The sequence below is a fragment of the Pan troglodytes genome, chromosome 7, assembly GCF_028858775.2.
Source record: "Pan troglodytes isolate AG18354 chromosome 7, NHGRI_mPanTro3-v2.0_pri, whole genome shotgun sequence".
NCBI classification, from domain to species: Eukaryota; Metazoa; Chordata; class Mammalia; order Primates; family Hominidae; genus Pan; species Pan troglodytes.
In genome coordinates this window covers 74268834-74285393 of record NC_072405.2, presented here as the reverse complement: position 1 = coordinate 74285393, position 16560 = coordinate 74268834, and the positions used below count along the sequence as shown (strand labels likewise).

Here is a 16560-nt window from a genome sequence, read left to right as displayed (position 1 = left end):
CTTACAAAACTAAAGAGCCAGCCAGGCGTGGTGGCTCACACCTGTAATCCTAACACTTTGGGAGGCCAAACTGGGAGGATCATTTGAGCCCAAGAGTTCAAGACCAGCCTGAGCAACAAAGTGAGACCCCATCTCTATTTTTTAAATAAATAAATAAATAAATAAATAAATAAATAAAAGGAAAAAACAAAAAAACTAAAGAGCCAATATTGGTACATTACTATTTACTAAACTCCAGACCTCATTTGGGTTTTAGTAAGGTTATTTTTCTGTTTCAGGATCTAATCTAAGATGCCACACTGCATTTAGTCATCAAGCCTCCTTAGTCTCCTCTGATCTGTGACCGTTTTTCAGTCTTCTCTTGTTTTTCATGACCCTGATATGACCATGACAGTTTTGAAGTTTGGTCAGGTATTTTGTAGAATGTCCCTCGATTTGTGTTTGTCTGATGTTTTTCTCATGATTAGACTGTGGTTATAGGGTTTGGGGAAAACATCACATGATGAGATGACCTTCTCATCACATTATGTCAGAGGATACATGCTATCACCCCACCTTATTACTGGTGAGGCTCACACATGGTAATATTTGCTAGTTACTCCACTATAAAGATGTATTTTCCCACTTTCCATATTCGTTTCTTTGAAAACAAGTCACTAAATACTGCTCACACTCAAGTGGAACAGGGGATTAAACTTCAACTTCTGGAGTGGACAATCTATAAGCCTTATTTGGAATTCTGTAAGGAAGATTTGTCTTTCCTCATTTATTGATTTATATTCGATCATTTATTTATATAGACATATAGACTCTTGTATATTTATTTTATACTTTGTTTCATAAGTATACTATGATTTTTACTGTTACTCAAATTGTTTCAGCTTTGGCCATTGGGAGTTATTTTAACTAGGTTCATGTGGTCCTTTTGTTTTTTGATTATCTCCTTTTTTCTGGAACTATAAGATGCTCTGTGCTTATCTTGTATTTTTCCTTACCCAGCCCTAAAATCAGCCATTTCTTCAAGGAGTCCTGGAATGGTATTTAGAAACCAAGATTTAGGTACTGGATGATCTCATTGCTACTGGGATATCACTTAATTTATTATTTTATTTTATTTTTTATGGAGATGGCATCTTGCTGTGTTGCTTAGGCTGGCCTCAAACTCCTGGGCTTAACTGATCCTTCTGCCTTGGCCTCCCAAAATGCTGGGATTACAGGCATGAGCCACCATGCCACGCCCAGGATATTGTTGAATTTAGCTTCTCTTATAAGACAGAGCTAGGAAATATATTACCACCTTGTTTTTTAATTCTTTGTTTACATCTCTGTGATAGTCAGCCTCTAAGGTGACCCCCAGTGATCCTTGCCTCCTGGTATTCATGCCCCTTGTATAATCCCCTCTCCTTGAGCATCGACTTGCTTCTAGTGAATAGAATACAGTGAGAATGAAAGGATGTCATTTCTAGGTTAGGTTACAAAAAGATCATGGCTTTCATTCTGTTTGCTCCTTCTAGCTCTCCTTCACGTGCTCTGAGGAAAGACAATGTCATATGTGAGCTGCCCTAAGGAGAAGCCCCTGTGGCAAGAAACTGAGGGAAGCCTCTGACCAACATTCAGCAAGGAACTAAGGCTCTCCTTCCATCAGCTATGAGAAACTGAGTCCTACTAACGGCCATGTGAGCTGAGCTTGGAAAAATAGCCTCTCTCACTCAACCCTTGAGATGACTGAAGCCCCGGCTGACCTCTTGATAGCAGCCTTTTGAGAGATCTGAGCCGGAGGCACCCAGCTAAGCTGCACATGGATGCCTGATGCACAGAAACTATAAGCTAGTAAATTATTATTGTGTTAAGTTGACAACTTTTGTAGAAATGTATTAGGAAGCGATATACAGGACGGGCACGGTGGCTCACACCTGTAATCCCAGAACTTCGGGAGGCCAAGGCGGGAGGATTGCTTGAGCCCAGGAGTACAAGACCATCCTGGGCAACATAGTGAAACCTCATCTCTAGAAAAAAATATACGTAAGGGCTCGGTGTCGTGGCTCACACCTGTAATCCCAGCACTTGGGGAGGCTGAGGCAGGTAGATCACTTGAGTTCAAGAATTTGAGACCAGCCTGGTCAACATAGTGAAACCCTGTCTCTACTAAAAATAAAAAAAATTAGCCAGGCGTGGTGGCAGGCGCCTGTAATCCCAGCTACTCTGGAGGCTGAGGCAGGAGAATCACTTGAACCCAGGAGGCGGAGGTTGCAGTGAGCTGAGATTGCGCCATTGCACTCCAGCCCAGGGGGCCTTGCAAGACACTGTCTTAAAAAAAAAAAAAAGAAAAAGAAAAAAGAAAAAATATACATAAGGTAGCCAGGTGTGGTGGTGTGCATCTGTAGTCACAGCTACTCAGGAGGCTGAGGTAGGAGGATCACCTGAGCCTGGGGAGGTTGAGGCTGCCGTGAGCCCTGATCTCAACATTGCACTCCATCCTGGGTGACAGAATGAGACTCTGTCTCAAAAATTAAATTAAGTTAAATTAAATAAATAAAATTAAATACAAATGACACATTAGACAATTAATACAATTTATGTTTCCTCCACAAGATCAGTGGCTCTCAAATTTCACAATGGAGCTGTTTAAAACTATGTATGCCCAGGCCTCTACATCTGCAGGTCTATTCGGCAGAACTATGATTGTTCTGCATAGCTAGCTTTGGAAACAAATGTGGAAGATTATAGGGCAATCCATTTGGGGATGTGAGAAGAAAATAGAATACTTTTCTTTTTAGTGTATTTGATCCTAGAGTTCTTGACCCAAGTTAAGGGCTCAGTTTTCTTGGCAGAATCTGGAATAACTGAAACTTCGTCTGCCATTTGCAGTTTTTATTGAATAGAAGAGAAAGAAACAGAGCTCTCTTACTCACTGTATGGCCTTGAAAAAGTCCCTTATCTTTTTTGGGCCTCCGAATTCTGAGTAGGAAATTAAAGGATTATAAATGCCATTATTTAGGCAAATAGATTTATTCATTGTTAGATGTATTAGGCAAAAGAAAGGTGACCAAGGCTGATTGTGAGCTTCCTTCATCATAGAGATTTAACAAAATATCAGATTCCCATTAATATTGGTAGACAATGAAGCAGTATACTGTAGTAGAAAGAATATGGGCTTCAGAGGCAGACAGACCCTTGTTGGAAATATGCCTCTGCTAATGACTAGCAGTGTGGTCTTGAGCAAGACAGTCAGCCTTCCAGGGTCTCAATTTCTTGGCTTTCACAGTGGCAGTAGTAGACGGCTCAAAGAGTAGCCTTGAGGACCGATTATGTAACATTTGTCAAATGCTCAAGGGAGTGCCTGGTTTAGCTCAAGGGCCCAATAAATAATAACCATGTAGGATATATAGTCAGCTTGGGTGGTTGCGATCCAGTGGTTAGTGAAGTAGGAACAGACCAATGTCTATGTCAGCCTGTTTCTCATATAAGGCTTAATGACAGCCCCATTTTTTGAGACAGGTTGAATAATCTGCAAAGCTTACAAAGGATCTTTCCTGGAAGTTGAGACCCTTTTCCTCTAGTTCTGTTTTTTCTTTCCCCAGCTCTAATTGCCCCCTGGAGAAAATGTAACACACTGAAATAAGCTTCAGGAGGTTCTGCATTAGAATATAGGAATGGATGGTAAAAGATTATTGGGTAGGACGGTGAAGTGCCCTTCTGAAGGGTGCTTTGAGACACAGTGAGGCTAGATGTGTCTGGGAGAGGCTGGGCTACAGGAGAGCTGGTCAAGACCAGTTAGTGGGCCAACTTCATCTCACCTGAGGCAAGAGTCAGTGATGCATGCAGTGCCCATTGACTTCAAAGCTCCTTTAATTACTAATGAAAGCACATATTGGGCTGGGCGAGGTGGCTCACGCCTGTAAAATCCCAGCACTTTGGGAGGCCGAGGCGGGCAGATCACCTGAGGTCAGGAGTTTGAGACCAGCTTGGCCAATATGGTGAAACCCCATTCCTATTAAAAATGTAAAAAGTAGCCAGGTGTGGTGGTGCATGCCGTAATCCCAGCTACTCGGGAGGCTGAGGCAGTAGAATCACTTGAATCCAGAATGCAAAGGTTGCAGTAAGCCGTGATCACACCACTGCACTCCAGTGCACTCCAGCCTGGGCGACAGAGCAAGACTCCATCTCAAAGAAGAAGAAAAAAAAGCACATATTGTTGGGAAAAGATAACATTTTAATCTGCATTTATTATCTAAATCTCAATTTGAATGAATGTTTTTACCATGGTGCCCAATGAAAAATTGTTGAGCTATTTTGTTTCAGTCATAGACTTTGGGGTATATTTGGTTGTTCTGAGTCTTGAAACAGTTTAATTCTTCTTAGATCAGTGCATAGTGACCAGAAAAAAAAATCTATATCCAAATAGGTTAAAGGATCACCACTTTCCAGAGATTGTGGTATTCTTTTCTATAAACCAGCTCTTGGGATTGACCCTGACCTATAGAGCTGTTTTTCTTTTTTTGAGACAGAGTCTCGCTCTGCTACCCAGGCTGGAGTGCGATGGTGTGATCTCTGCTCACTGCAACCTCTGCCTCCCGGGTTCAAGTGATTCTCCTGCCTCAGCCTCCCAAGTAGCTGGGACTGCAGGCGTGTGTGCCACCATGCCTGGCTAATTTTTGTATTTTTAGCAGAGACGGGGTTTGGCCATTGTCGGCCAGGCTTGTCTGGAACTCCTGACCTCAAGTGATCCACCCACCTCGGCCTCCCAAAGTGCTGGAATTACAGGTGTGAGCCACCACACCTGGCCAGCTACTTTTTAAAACAAGTCCAATGTATCCATTTTTTTTCTTGTTTAACTTTTGGGTTTCAAGTTTTGTTCAAGGTTTCCCTCTGCTTCTAGGTCATATATGTAGTCTTCAAGGTTTGAGTTTTTAATACACCTGGAATTTATTTTTTTGGTAAATGATGTAATATATGGATCCAATTTTATTTTCATCTGGATAGGTAGTGAGAGCTTCAATTTATAAATATTTCTCTTTCTTTAAAAATTTCTACTTTGACATTTTCAAAACTACATATTAATTTGATAGTACATGTATAGAATTTAGGAATAAATACATAAAAATATGTCAGAGCTATGTACTCGAATACATATATATAAAGCTGAAAGTGTTGCCTGATCAAAAAGTTTTGAAATCCACCGTTTCTTGAGCTCTTTAGACCATGAGCTGCTTGAGGGCAGGGATTGTGATTTTCCTTACCTTTGAATCCATAGTCAAGATTGTCTATGGCACATTGTATGCGTTCAAAAACCGGTTGTTAAATAATTAAATGAATGAAACTGCCAGTATCTGAATCATGTCTTAAGCAACACAGCTACTGAGAAACGACATTCCAGTGTCCTGTGGGAAGATACCTGAGGCTAAGAACAAGCAATGACTCACAATGGGAGGTAGTATAACTTCACTGGTGTCAAGCTTAGACTTTTTTTTTTTTTTTTTTTGAGACGGAGTCTCGCTCTGTCGCCCAGGCTGGAGTGCAGTGGTGCGATCTCGGTTCACTGCAAGCTCCGCCTCCCGGGTTCACGCCATTCTCCTGCCTCAGCCTCCAGCTGGGACTACAGGCGCCTGCTACCAGGACCGGCTAATTTTTTTTTTTTTTTTTTTTTGTATTTTTAGTAGAGACGGGGTTTCACCGTGTTAGCCAGGATGGTCTCCATCTCCTGATCTTGTGATCCGCCCGCCTCGGCCTCCCAAAGTGTTGGGATTACAGGCTTGAGCCACCACGCCCGGCCAAGTTTAGACATTTTAATATGGGAATACAGATTATTAAAATCTTTAAATACCTCCCTAAGGCTTATAATCCATAGGTGCTTAGGAAACTGGTAATTATTTTTTTGTGAACACACCCCCTGCTTCTCAATAGCAGTCATCTATTCTGTAATGGCAGTGTGCAGGAAGAATTACTTTTCTCAATAATGGCAGAAGCATGATTATATTTAGTATTTATTTATTTATTTTGAGACGGAGACTCGCTCTGTCTCCCAGACTGGAGTGCAGTGGCACGACCTCGGCTTAGAACCTCCGCCTCATGGGTTCAAGCAATTCCCCTGCCTCAGCCTCCGGAGTAGCTGGGACTACTGGCGCCCGCCACCACGCCAGGCTAATTTTTTGTATTTTTAGTAGGGACGGCTGACCGGGCGCGGTGGCTCACGCCTGTAACCCCAGCACTTTGGGAGGCCGAGGCGGGCGGATCACCTGAGGTCAGGAGATCGAGGCCAGCCTGACCAACATGGAGAAACTCCGTCTCTACTAAAAATACAAAAATTAGCCGGGCGTGGTGGCGCATGCCTGTAATTAGGGAGGCGGAGGTTGCGGTGAGCCGAGATTGCGCCATTGTACTCCAGCCTGGGCAGGAAGATAGAAACTCTGTCTCAAAAAAAAAAAAAAAAAAAAAAAAAAAAAAAAGTAGAGACGGGGTTTCACCATGTTGGCCAGGCTAGTCTCGAACTCCTGAACTCAGGTGATCCACCCACCTCGGCCTCCCAAAGTGCTGGGATTACAGGCGTGAGCCCCCGTACCTGCCTTCCTAATATATTAACGTTAACAAAAATAGCAAGTTTAATTTCCTGGGTTTTTTTTTTTAGTTGTTTTTAATAACTATACTGAAGAAAGTAACTCAACCAAATGGGTTATGTTTAACCTGGCTGTGCCCTTTGGACTTTTTTTTTTTTTTTTTTTAGACCGTCTCGCTCTGTTGCCCACGCTGGAGTGCAGTGGCGTGATCTCGGCTAACTGCAACCTCAGCCTCCCAGGTTCAATCGATTCTCCTGCCTCAGCCTCCCAAGTAGCTGGGATTACAGGCGCCCGCAACGACGCCTGGTTAGTTTTGTTTGTTTGTTGGTTGGTTTTTAGTAGAGACAGAGTTTCACCATGTTGGCCAAGCTGGTGTCGAAATCCTGACCTCAAGTGATCCGCCCGCCTCGGCCTCCCAAAGTGCTGGGATTACACGCGTGAGCCACCACACCCGGCCTATTTGTTTTCTACTTAGCTTATTTTGCTCCTATTTTGAGTTCATTGGAAGCAAGAGGATAACCGAGAACAAGGGAACGGAAAGAAATTCAAGAAGTAGCTGCTTGGTTTTTAAATTCAAGAAGTATAGGAGATATTAGCATTGAATACAATCTGGGATATTTATTGTTATCCACACTCTTTTCCTATTAGAGGACTCTCATATTCCTTCTGACTTTAATACATGAGCTACGTGGCCGAATCAAACTGTTATAGAGAGAATCCAGAATCTGTTTATTGGGGTTATTGACTGCAATGGATACATTATTCTCAAAGATCTGCCTGCGGGTTGAGTAGGTTTGTATTTAAAGAAATTTAAAAAAAAAATCTATGCCTAAACAAAAACTTCAAGTGATTGCCATCCATAAAACAAGTATATAAATCCTTACTTTGATAAACTACATAGAAGATATTTTAAAATATGAATTTGAGAAGATTCTGATAATAAATTCCTTACAAGAAAAAAAAAAACTTCTTCCCCAAAATAAATTGCTACTTAAACGAAAACTGTACTTTGCGTCTTTCAAGCTGCTAGGGAGACAGTGGACACCAAGAAGAAATAAACGAAAATCCAAGGAACGCCTAATGTAGTGCTAACGTCCACAGTAAAACACAAAACAAAAAAAATTTATGAATTAAGACTCACAGAAGCGAATAAAATATTAGGTATTGCCTTTATTAGAATTGCAAGAGTTGCTAAAGAAATACTCAATTTGAATTACCGAATGCAGGACCGGAGAAGTCCTGCCGGCCCCGCAAAGCTGGGTATTGAGGTTGTGAAGGTGTGACAGTTTCCCAGCCGGAATCAAATTTCTTCGGTTAGGGCTTGGTGGACGGCGAGTAGTTAGGGCCAATATAGTGTTCCTGGGTCCTCATTGGATCAGTCCCTCGACTCTTAGTGTATTTCCCTAAACCACCTATGAGCGCTTCACTCTAAAAAGACCTTCACTGATTGGATACTTTATCCTCACGTTGGACTCATTATCAGCCAATAGGAGGGCATAAGCGACAGAGGCGTCAGGTCACCTGGGAAGAGTCTGCAGAGCCTTTGCCCGCCAGCGCCTTCGCTCTTTGGCTCCCTGAGTTAGTCCGGTTGTTTGCGATCGCCGCGGCCGGGGCTGCGAACCGAAGGGCTCGCTCCGCGCCGCCTGGGTCTCTACCTCATCCGTAGGTGTGGCCCTGATGGTGTGGCAGGCTCTGGACTCCTAAAGCTCTGGAGCGGTATGTGGGGTCCACGGGCGGCAGACAAAGCAGTGGAGCCGGGAAGGCCGCGGGAAGCGGCCCCTGTACCGAGGCAGCGAATCCGCCTGGGAGGGGCGCCCCGCCTGCCTCTTGTCAGATCCAGTAGTGGGTCCCAGTGAGGCGCTTTAGCACGCTCTACCCCCACGTGTCCCGTGAATCTGTTAGCTTTGCTCATTTCTTCTTTGTCCCCCCTCACATCTGACTTTTACTAACCCCAGTATTATTAATGGGTGTCATCTCATCTTTTCATCTCTCCAGGTCATTCTTTGGTAACTTTCTGTTAGTTTTGTGCACCTGCGTGTCTCCTAAGAGCGGAAAGACATAGTTGTGTTAGGCTTAATTCAAGAGAGACCAGTGTTCCCATTTTTATATTTAAGACTGTGTTTTGGGAGGGCGGGGGTAGGTATTCGTGCAGTTAGCAACTCCTTTCGTGATACTTAGTGCACTGAAGTGTCAGGGCAGTGCAGAAGGTACCTCCAACACCTGGCAGGACAGATGTCCCCACATGAGCAAGTAGTATTCTGGTTTGGTAATTGCTGGTGTTTGATTTTACCATTTCGCGTTCTTACTTTAATCTGATAACCGCTGAGGATTGTTATGTGAGATAACTGAGGCTCTAAGAACTTAACTTCTCAAAGTTACAGTTAACTCTTCGAGTAAGGGGAAAGTCAGATTTAATATCAATGCTTATGTTATTTTTATCAAAGCCCACCTAACTGAATAAGGATTTAGGTTAAACGTATTCCCTCTGCATCTCTTGGCATGTGAGAATTAAATCTTTGAATTGAATGGTGAATCTTGACTGTACGAGAAGGAAAAATCTTGCAGGCATGTGCCTAATTACAGGTGTCTCACATGTATCTTCTAACTGCTTGCTTCTCAGAGTGTGACAAGTAGCATAGGCCTCACCTGGAAGCTTGTTGGAAATGCGGAATCTCAGACTCTCCCACCTACTGAATCAGCATTTGCTTTTTAACAGGAACCTTTAACTGACCAGAGTGCTCATTAAACGATGAGAAGTATTCTTTGTCATAGAATGATTTGTTTGTCCAAGTTGAACTAAACAAGAGAAAGTAAAGGTATAAAAAGTCTTTTCACATTTTCATCATTTGTTAGTGAGGCTATGGTCTTTATTTTTTATTTTTTATTTTTGAGACGGAGTATCGCTCTGTCGCTCAGGCTGGAGTTCAGTGGCGCGATCCCGGCTCACTGCAACCTCCGCCTCCCGGGTTCAAGCGATTCTCCTGCCTCAACCCCTGGAGTACCAGAGGCCTTGGCCTCCCGAAGTGCTGGGATTACAGGCTTGAGCCACTGTGCCCGGCGTCTTGTAGAGTTTTATTTTATTATTACTATTATTATTATTTTGAGACGGTATCTCGCTCTGTTGCCCAGGCTGGAGTGCAGTGGCACAATCTCGGCTCACTGCAAGTTCCGCCTCCCGGTTTCACGCCATTCTCCTGACCCAGCCTCCCGAGTAGCTGGGACTACAGGTGCCCCCCACCACGCCTGGCTAATATTTTGTATTTTTAGTAGAGACGGGGTTTTACTGTGTGGGCCAGGATGGTCTCAATCACCTGACCTCGTAATCCGCTCGCCTCGGCCTCCCAAATTTTATTATTATTATTATTTTGAGATGAGCTGTCACTCTGTCGAGCTCCCAGGCTCAGGTGATCCTCCCACCTCAGCTTTTGTATTTTTAGTAGAGATGGGGTTTTGCCATGTTGCCCAGGCTGGTCTTGAACTTCTAGGCTCAAGAGATCCACCCCACTGGGCCTCCCAAAGTGCTTGGATTACCGGCCTGAGCCATGGTACCTGGCCATCTTACAGAGTTTTAGAGCTTAGCATTTTATTCATATGTTCATAGCCATGTTTAAAAGAGATGCATTTATACAGCAGCATAAAGTTTTAGTGGCTCTGCCACTGCCATCCAGCCTGGGCAACAGAGCGAGACCCTATCTTAAAAATAAAATAAAAATTATTTTGCACTTTGCCAAATTGGGCATATAGTGGGTAGGATAGACTGAATCCTAAAATATTCATTTAAAATCATTTTTTCCAACCTATGAAGATAGACTTTTTTTTTTTTTTAAGAGACAGGGTCTTGCTATGTTGTCCATGCTGTAGTAAAGTGGCTGTTCACAGGCAAGATCATAGCACACTGTAGACTTGAACTCTGGCCTCAACCAGTCTCCTGCCTCAGCCTCCCAAGTTACTGCATCCAGCAAAGGCAGACATTTTTATCAAACAGCTTGAGTGTGTGAAGTTGATGAAATTAACACAGAAACATAATATGTATCTAATACATGATTGGGGTTAGAGTTGTAACTTTCGTTTATCTGTTTTCAGTTTCCTAACTGTTCTATTGCTATCTCATAAAATCTGCTTTGTGAATGCTGCAATCCACAGAAATATTGATCATTTAACAGAATTCAAGCAATGGCCAGGCGTGGTGGCTCACGCCTGTAATCCCAGCACTTTGGGAGGCCGAGGAGGGTGGATCACCTGAGGTCAGGAGTTCAAGACCAGCCTGGCCAACACGGCGAAACCCCGTCTCTACTAAAAATAAAAAATTAGCCGGGCATGGTGGCAGGCACCTGTAGTCCCAGCTACTTGGGAGGTTGAGGCAGGAGAATTGCTTGAACCTGAGAGGCAGAGGTTGTGATAAGCCGAAATCGTACCACGCCACTCCAGCCTGGGTGACAGAGTGAGACCCTGTTCCCCCCCAAAAATTCAAGCAATGTGGTAGTTAGAAATGGATGTCAGAGTAACTTGATATCATCAAGAATATCAAGGTAAGAAAAATGAGTCTTAACTGTGAGGAGTTCTCTCCTGAAGTTTTACATAAAACCCTTCTAATTTGAGGGACAAATCACAGCTTCTGTCAGCTTTTCTTGCCTTCCTTTAAATGCCATGGGAAATGCAGTGACCACAGTTTCTGCCTCTGTTATACAGTAAACCCATGACATTGTCTGATTCAACCAAGCATGAATCGAAAATACTGTACAATATTCTCAGGATTTGAAACCTGTGGATACAGAGCACCAACTGCATTAGCTAAGGTCTTTGATGGATCCTGTGCAGATGCTGATTTGAGCCCAATCCTTATCAGTGCTCTTTGAAGACTGGAAGGTTTTTTGTTTGTGTTTTTTTTTTTAGACGGAGTCTGGCACTGTTGCCCAGGCTGGAGTGCAATGGCACTATCTCGGCTCACTGCAACCTCCGCCTCCCGGGTTCAAGCGATTCTCCTGCCTCAGCTTCCCAAGTAGCTGAGATTACAGGCACCTACCACCATGCCCAGCTAATTTTTGTATTTTTAGTAGAGACGGAGTTTCACCATGCTGGCCAGGCTGGTCGCAAACTCCTGACCTCAGGCGATCCGGCTGCATTGGCCTCCCAAAGTGTTGGGATTACAGGCGTGAGCCACTGCGCCTGGCCGAAGATTGGAAGTTTTAGTTGTTTTGATTTTTGTTCATCCCAAAGGAACAGGAAAGCTATGTAACTTTTTTTCAGTATAGTTCCTACTGAATAGTTATCTAATGGCACCTTGAATGAGAATGGAACTCTTCAGTGTCAAGGCCAGCGTTGTATGCAAAAGGCCAACACCCAGAGTGTTTGGTTCTTTTTTCCCTGATTTATTTTAAAACATTTTATTGTAAATTGGTAATTTATAGTTGTATATATTTATGGGGTACAAAATGATGTTATGATTCATGAATATAAAGTGGAGCAATTAAATCAAGCTAGTTAACATATCTATCACCTTATACTTATTTTTTGTGGTGAGACCACTTGAAATTTACTCACAGCGATTTTTTTCTGTTTTGCTTTTGAGACAGAGTCTAGCTCTGTCACCCAGGCTGGAGTGCAGTGGCACAATCTCGGCTCACTGCGACCTCCACCTCCCGAGTTCAAGCAGTTCTCTGGCCTCAGCCTCCCAAGTAGCTGGGATTCCAGGTTTGCACCACCATGCCCGGCTAATTTTTGTATTTTTAGTAGAGATGACGTTTCACCATATTGGTCAGGCTGGTCTCAAACTCCTGACTTCAGGTGATCCACCCGCCTTGTCCTCCCAAAGTGCTGGGATTACAGGCATAAGTCACCACCCCTGGCAACTCATAGCCATTTTAAGACCGAGAATATACTGTTTTGTTTTGATTTTTTTTTTTTTTTGAGACGGAGTCTTGCTCTGTTGCTCAGGCTGGAGTGCAGTGGTACAATCTCGGCTCACTGTAACCTCCATCTCCCAAGTTCAAGTGATTCTCCTGCCTCAGCCTTTCGAGTAGCTGGGATTACAGGCGCCCGCCAGCACGCCCAGCTAATTTTTGTACTTTTAGTAGAGACGGGGTTTCACCACGATGGTCAGGCTGGTCTTGAACTCCTGACCTCATGATCCGCCTGCCTTGGCCTCCCAAAGTGCTGGGATTATAGGTGTGAGCCACCGCGCCCATCTGGAATACACTATTATTAACTATATTCACCATCTTGTGCAATAGATGTCAAAAAAACCCTCACTTATTCCTACTACGACTTTGTATCCCTTGATCCTCATCTCCTCATTTTGCCTATCCGCCAGCCTTTTACCACCATTCTGTTCTCTGCTGCTGAGTTCTATTGTTTTAGATTCAACAGTTAAGCAACAACATGCAGCATTTCTCTTTCTGTGCCTAGTTTACTTCATTTAGCACAATGTTCTCCAGTTCTGTCCATGTTGTCACAAGTGACAGAATTTCCTTCTTTTTTAAGGGTGAATAGTATTCCATTGTGTCATTGTGTATGTATATCACATTTTCTTTCTTTTTTTTGAGATGGAGTCTCGCCCTGTCATCCAGGCTGTAGTGCAATGGCGCAATCTCGGCTCACTGCAACCTCTGCTTCCCAGGTTCAGTCAGTTCTCCCTGCCTCAGCCTCCTGAGTAGCTGAGATTACAGGCACCCACCACCAAGCCCAGCTAATTTTTGTATTTTTAGTAGAGACAGGGTTTCACCATGTTGACCAGGCTGGTCTTGAACTCCTGACACCGGCCAATATGCTGATTTTTTTTGTTTGCTTGTTTTGAGACAGAGTTTTGCTCATGCAGTGGCACAATCTCAGCTCACTGCAATCTCCGCCTCCTGGCTTTAATAAATTCTCCTGCCTCAGCCTCCCGAGTAGCTAGGATTACAGGTGCGTGCCACCATGCCCAGCTAATTTTGTATTTTTAGTAGAGACGGGGTTTCACCATGTTGGCCAGGCTGATCTCGAACTCCTGACCTCAGGAGATCTGCCTGCCTCGGCCTCCCAAAGTGCTGGGATTACAGGCATGAGCCACCATGCCGGGCCAAAATACTGATTTTAAAACGAAAGTATGAGGCTGGACACGGTGGCTCATGCCTGTAATCCCAGCATTTTGGGAGGCCAAGGCGGGCAGATCATTTAAGGTTAGGAGTTTGAGACCATCCTGACCAACATGGTGAAACCTAGTCTCTACTAAAAATACAAAAAAAAAAAAAAAAAAAAAAAAAATTAGCTGGGCGTGGCTAGGAGGCTGAGGCAGAAGAATTTCTTGAACCGGGAGGCGGAGGTTGTAGTGAGCTGAGGTTGTGCCACTGCATTCCAGCCTGGGTGACAGAATGCGACTCTGTCTTGGAGAAAACAAACAAAACAAACAAGGAAAACAAAGTATGCAAAGTGGAAAGACTGCTGATGAGTTTAGGAAATAGTAAATAATATTTTAGGCCAGTTCTATGCTAACTAGATTTTGTGATGTGGGGCAAATTATTGAACCTCTCTATGACTAGCTCCTCATCTGGCAAATGAATTATGTCAAATTCTACTTCATTCTTCCTATTTTTGCTTTTCTGTTAGGCAGTAGAATATGGCATAATCAGATGGACAGATGTATTTAGATTCAGTGTAGATTCACTATGATCTTTCACACTCTACTGGCCTGAGCCACAGGCTAAATACCTTTCCTGTCTTCTTGATTTACAGACTTCTGCCTCCTTTTTCCAAGGGCATTTTATTCTTTGTAGACAGAGTATGCTAGGTTTTTGTTCATTGATGAATAAGAAAGCTGTAAACTAGCCACTTTTCCCTCAGGCACTTGTTTTAGGGCTAGAAATAGTCTAGAGGATAAAAAGCACTGGTAATATTAACAGTTTTAGAAGTATAGCAAAGCTTACTAGCTTGAACTGTAAAGATCTTTATTGTGATTTTATTGTTAAAATATGTATGCTAAAACATAATTTATTGGAATATTGAGGATAACATATGTCTTTAAACATTGTGCACACAAATTTTTTCAGTCGTCTTATGTTCATTTTACTTTTCTCAAACTGTACAGTTGCCGATTTCTAAGTTTTTATGTGATTTAGTTTTAGTTACCTGATTCTTTCTAAAGGTGTTGTAATCCTGGTTATTTCACAAGTGCTATAATATACCTCAGCAGCCTAGAACTAATTCTGCAAACCTTTTCTACAGAATTTAAGATTTTATTCATGTGCATGGCATAGAAGATGAATTCTTCCACTTCCACCATGAGTGAAGAGCCTGACGCTCTATCGGTAGTTAACCAGTTACGGGATCTAGCAGCAGATCCGTTAAACAGAAGAGCCATCGTCCAGGATCAGGGATGTCTGCCTGGCCTTATTTTATTTATGGACCATCCCAACCCTCCAGTCGTCCACTCCGCTTTGCTTGTAAGTTGCCTTTAGTAATTTCAATCTCTGTTTTATTTTTGCAGTTAAGGTGAGAATTTGGAAAAAGTGCTAGATGACAAGGTAAAAAAACAGAAAGAGAGCAATTAGTTGTTTGTATTTATGTATGTACAAACATATGTATGTGTGGTCTGTGGTCTGTTTACACCAGTGGTAACATGCTACATTGTTTTTATTCTTTATTTTTTTTTTTTTGAGTCATCTAGGCCTGGAGTACACTGTGGCAGGATCTTAGTTCACTGCAATCTCCACCTCCTGGGCTTAAACCATCCCCCCCACCTCAGCCTCCCAAGTAGCTGGGATGATAGGCACACACCACCATGCCAGCCAAATTTTTGATATTTTGTAGAGATAGGGTTTCGCCATGTTGGCCAGGCTCAAACTCCTGAGCTCAAGTGATCCTTCCACTTTGGCCTCCCAAAGTGTTGGAATTACAGCTGTGAGTCACCATGGCCAGCCTTGTTTTTATTCTTTTATACAAATTGTTGCATACTCCATGCATGGAATGTCCTACCACTTCCTTTTCATTTAACAATCTTGAGGATTGGATCATATCATACACAGAGACACTCAAAGAGGCACTTATTTTGTTTTTATTTTATAACAGCTTTTTAAGATGTAAGCACACAGCATCATATAATTCATTCATTTAAAGTATACAATTAAGTGATTTTAGTATATTCACAGAGTTGTGTGTCACCATCACCACAACTTTTTATTTTTATTTATTATAAGTAAATTTTTTTTTTTTTTTTTTTTGGTAGAGATAGGATGTAGCTATGTTAACTAGGCTAGTCTCAAACTCCTGGCCTCAAGTGATTCTTTTACCTCGAGCTCTCAAAGTGCTTAGATTACAGATGTGAGCCACTGTGCCCGGCCCACCACAACTTTTTATCTATTGCTTCCCAGACCCCAACACTCCCTGTCCCTAAGCAACTACTAATCTACTTTTTGTATGTCTATATTTGCCTGTTCTGGCAAAAATGCCTATATATTTTGCATATAAATAGGGCCAGACGTGGTGGCTCACTCCTGTAATCCTAGCACTTTGGGAGGCCGAGGTGGGTGGATCACCTGAGGTCAGGAGTTTGACACCAGCTTGGCCAACGTAGTGAAACCCTGTCTGTACTAAAAATACAAAACAATTAGCCGGGCGTGGTGGTGGGTGCCTGAAATCCCAGCTACTCAGGAGGCTGAGGCAGGAGAATCCCTTGAACCCAGGAGGCAGAGGTTGCAGTGAGCCAAGATTGTGCCATTGCACTCGAGCCTGGGCAACAAGAGCGAAACTCCGTCTCAAAAAAAAAAAAAAAAAAAAGTTGTTAAAAAAATTAATGTTTTGGAAATTTTATCTGTTGCCCTTTACTTAAGGACTCATGATGATTCCCCATTTAGTCTAATTTCACAAGTTTGTACAGAAGGCATATAGACTTTTCCTTTTGGAAAAAAATTTCTATTTTGCCTTTACAGAATGAAGTTTAGCAGTCAAAAAAGACATTGGTATAAGAGAACACTAGTAACAAATGGGAAAAATGGCACAGCCCCCAGTCTGGGTTCAATTTCAATAAGAAATGCAA

At 42.8% G+C, this 16560-nt stretch overlaps 1 protein-coding gene across 2 annotated transcripts in view; it reads left to right on the top strand.

The window, feature by feature from the left end:
* Window positions 1–8039: 8039 nt before the first annotated feature.
* ARMC1 (armadillo repeat containing 1) overlaps window positions 8040–16560 on the top strand; it is a 31707-nt gene continuing 23186 nt past the window's right edge. Inside the window, exons 1-2 of one of the 2 annotated variants that reach the window (XM_519788.8) lie at window positions 8040–8270; window positions 14751–14968. In XM_519788.8, the coding sequence (XP_519788.2) occupies window positions 14786–14968 (183 nt within the window). In that variant the 5' untranslated portion in view covers window positions 8040–8270; window positions 14751–14785. Of the gene's footprint in view, window positions 8271–9269; window positions 9371–14750; window positions 14969–16560 lie in introns of those variants that run through there. The other variant, XM_063816330.1, reaches the window with a different exon arrangement.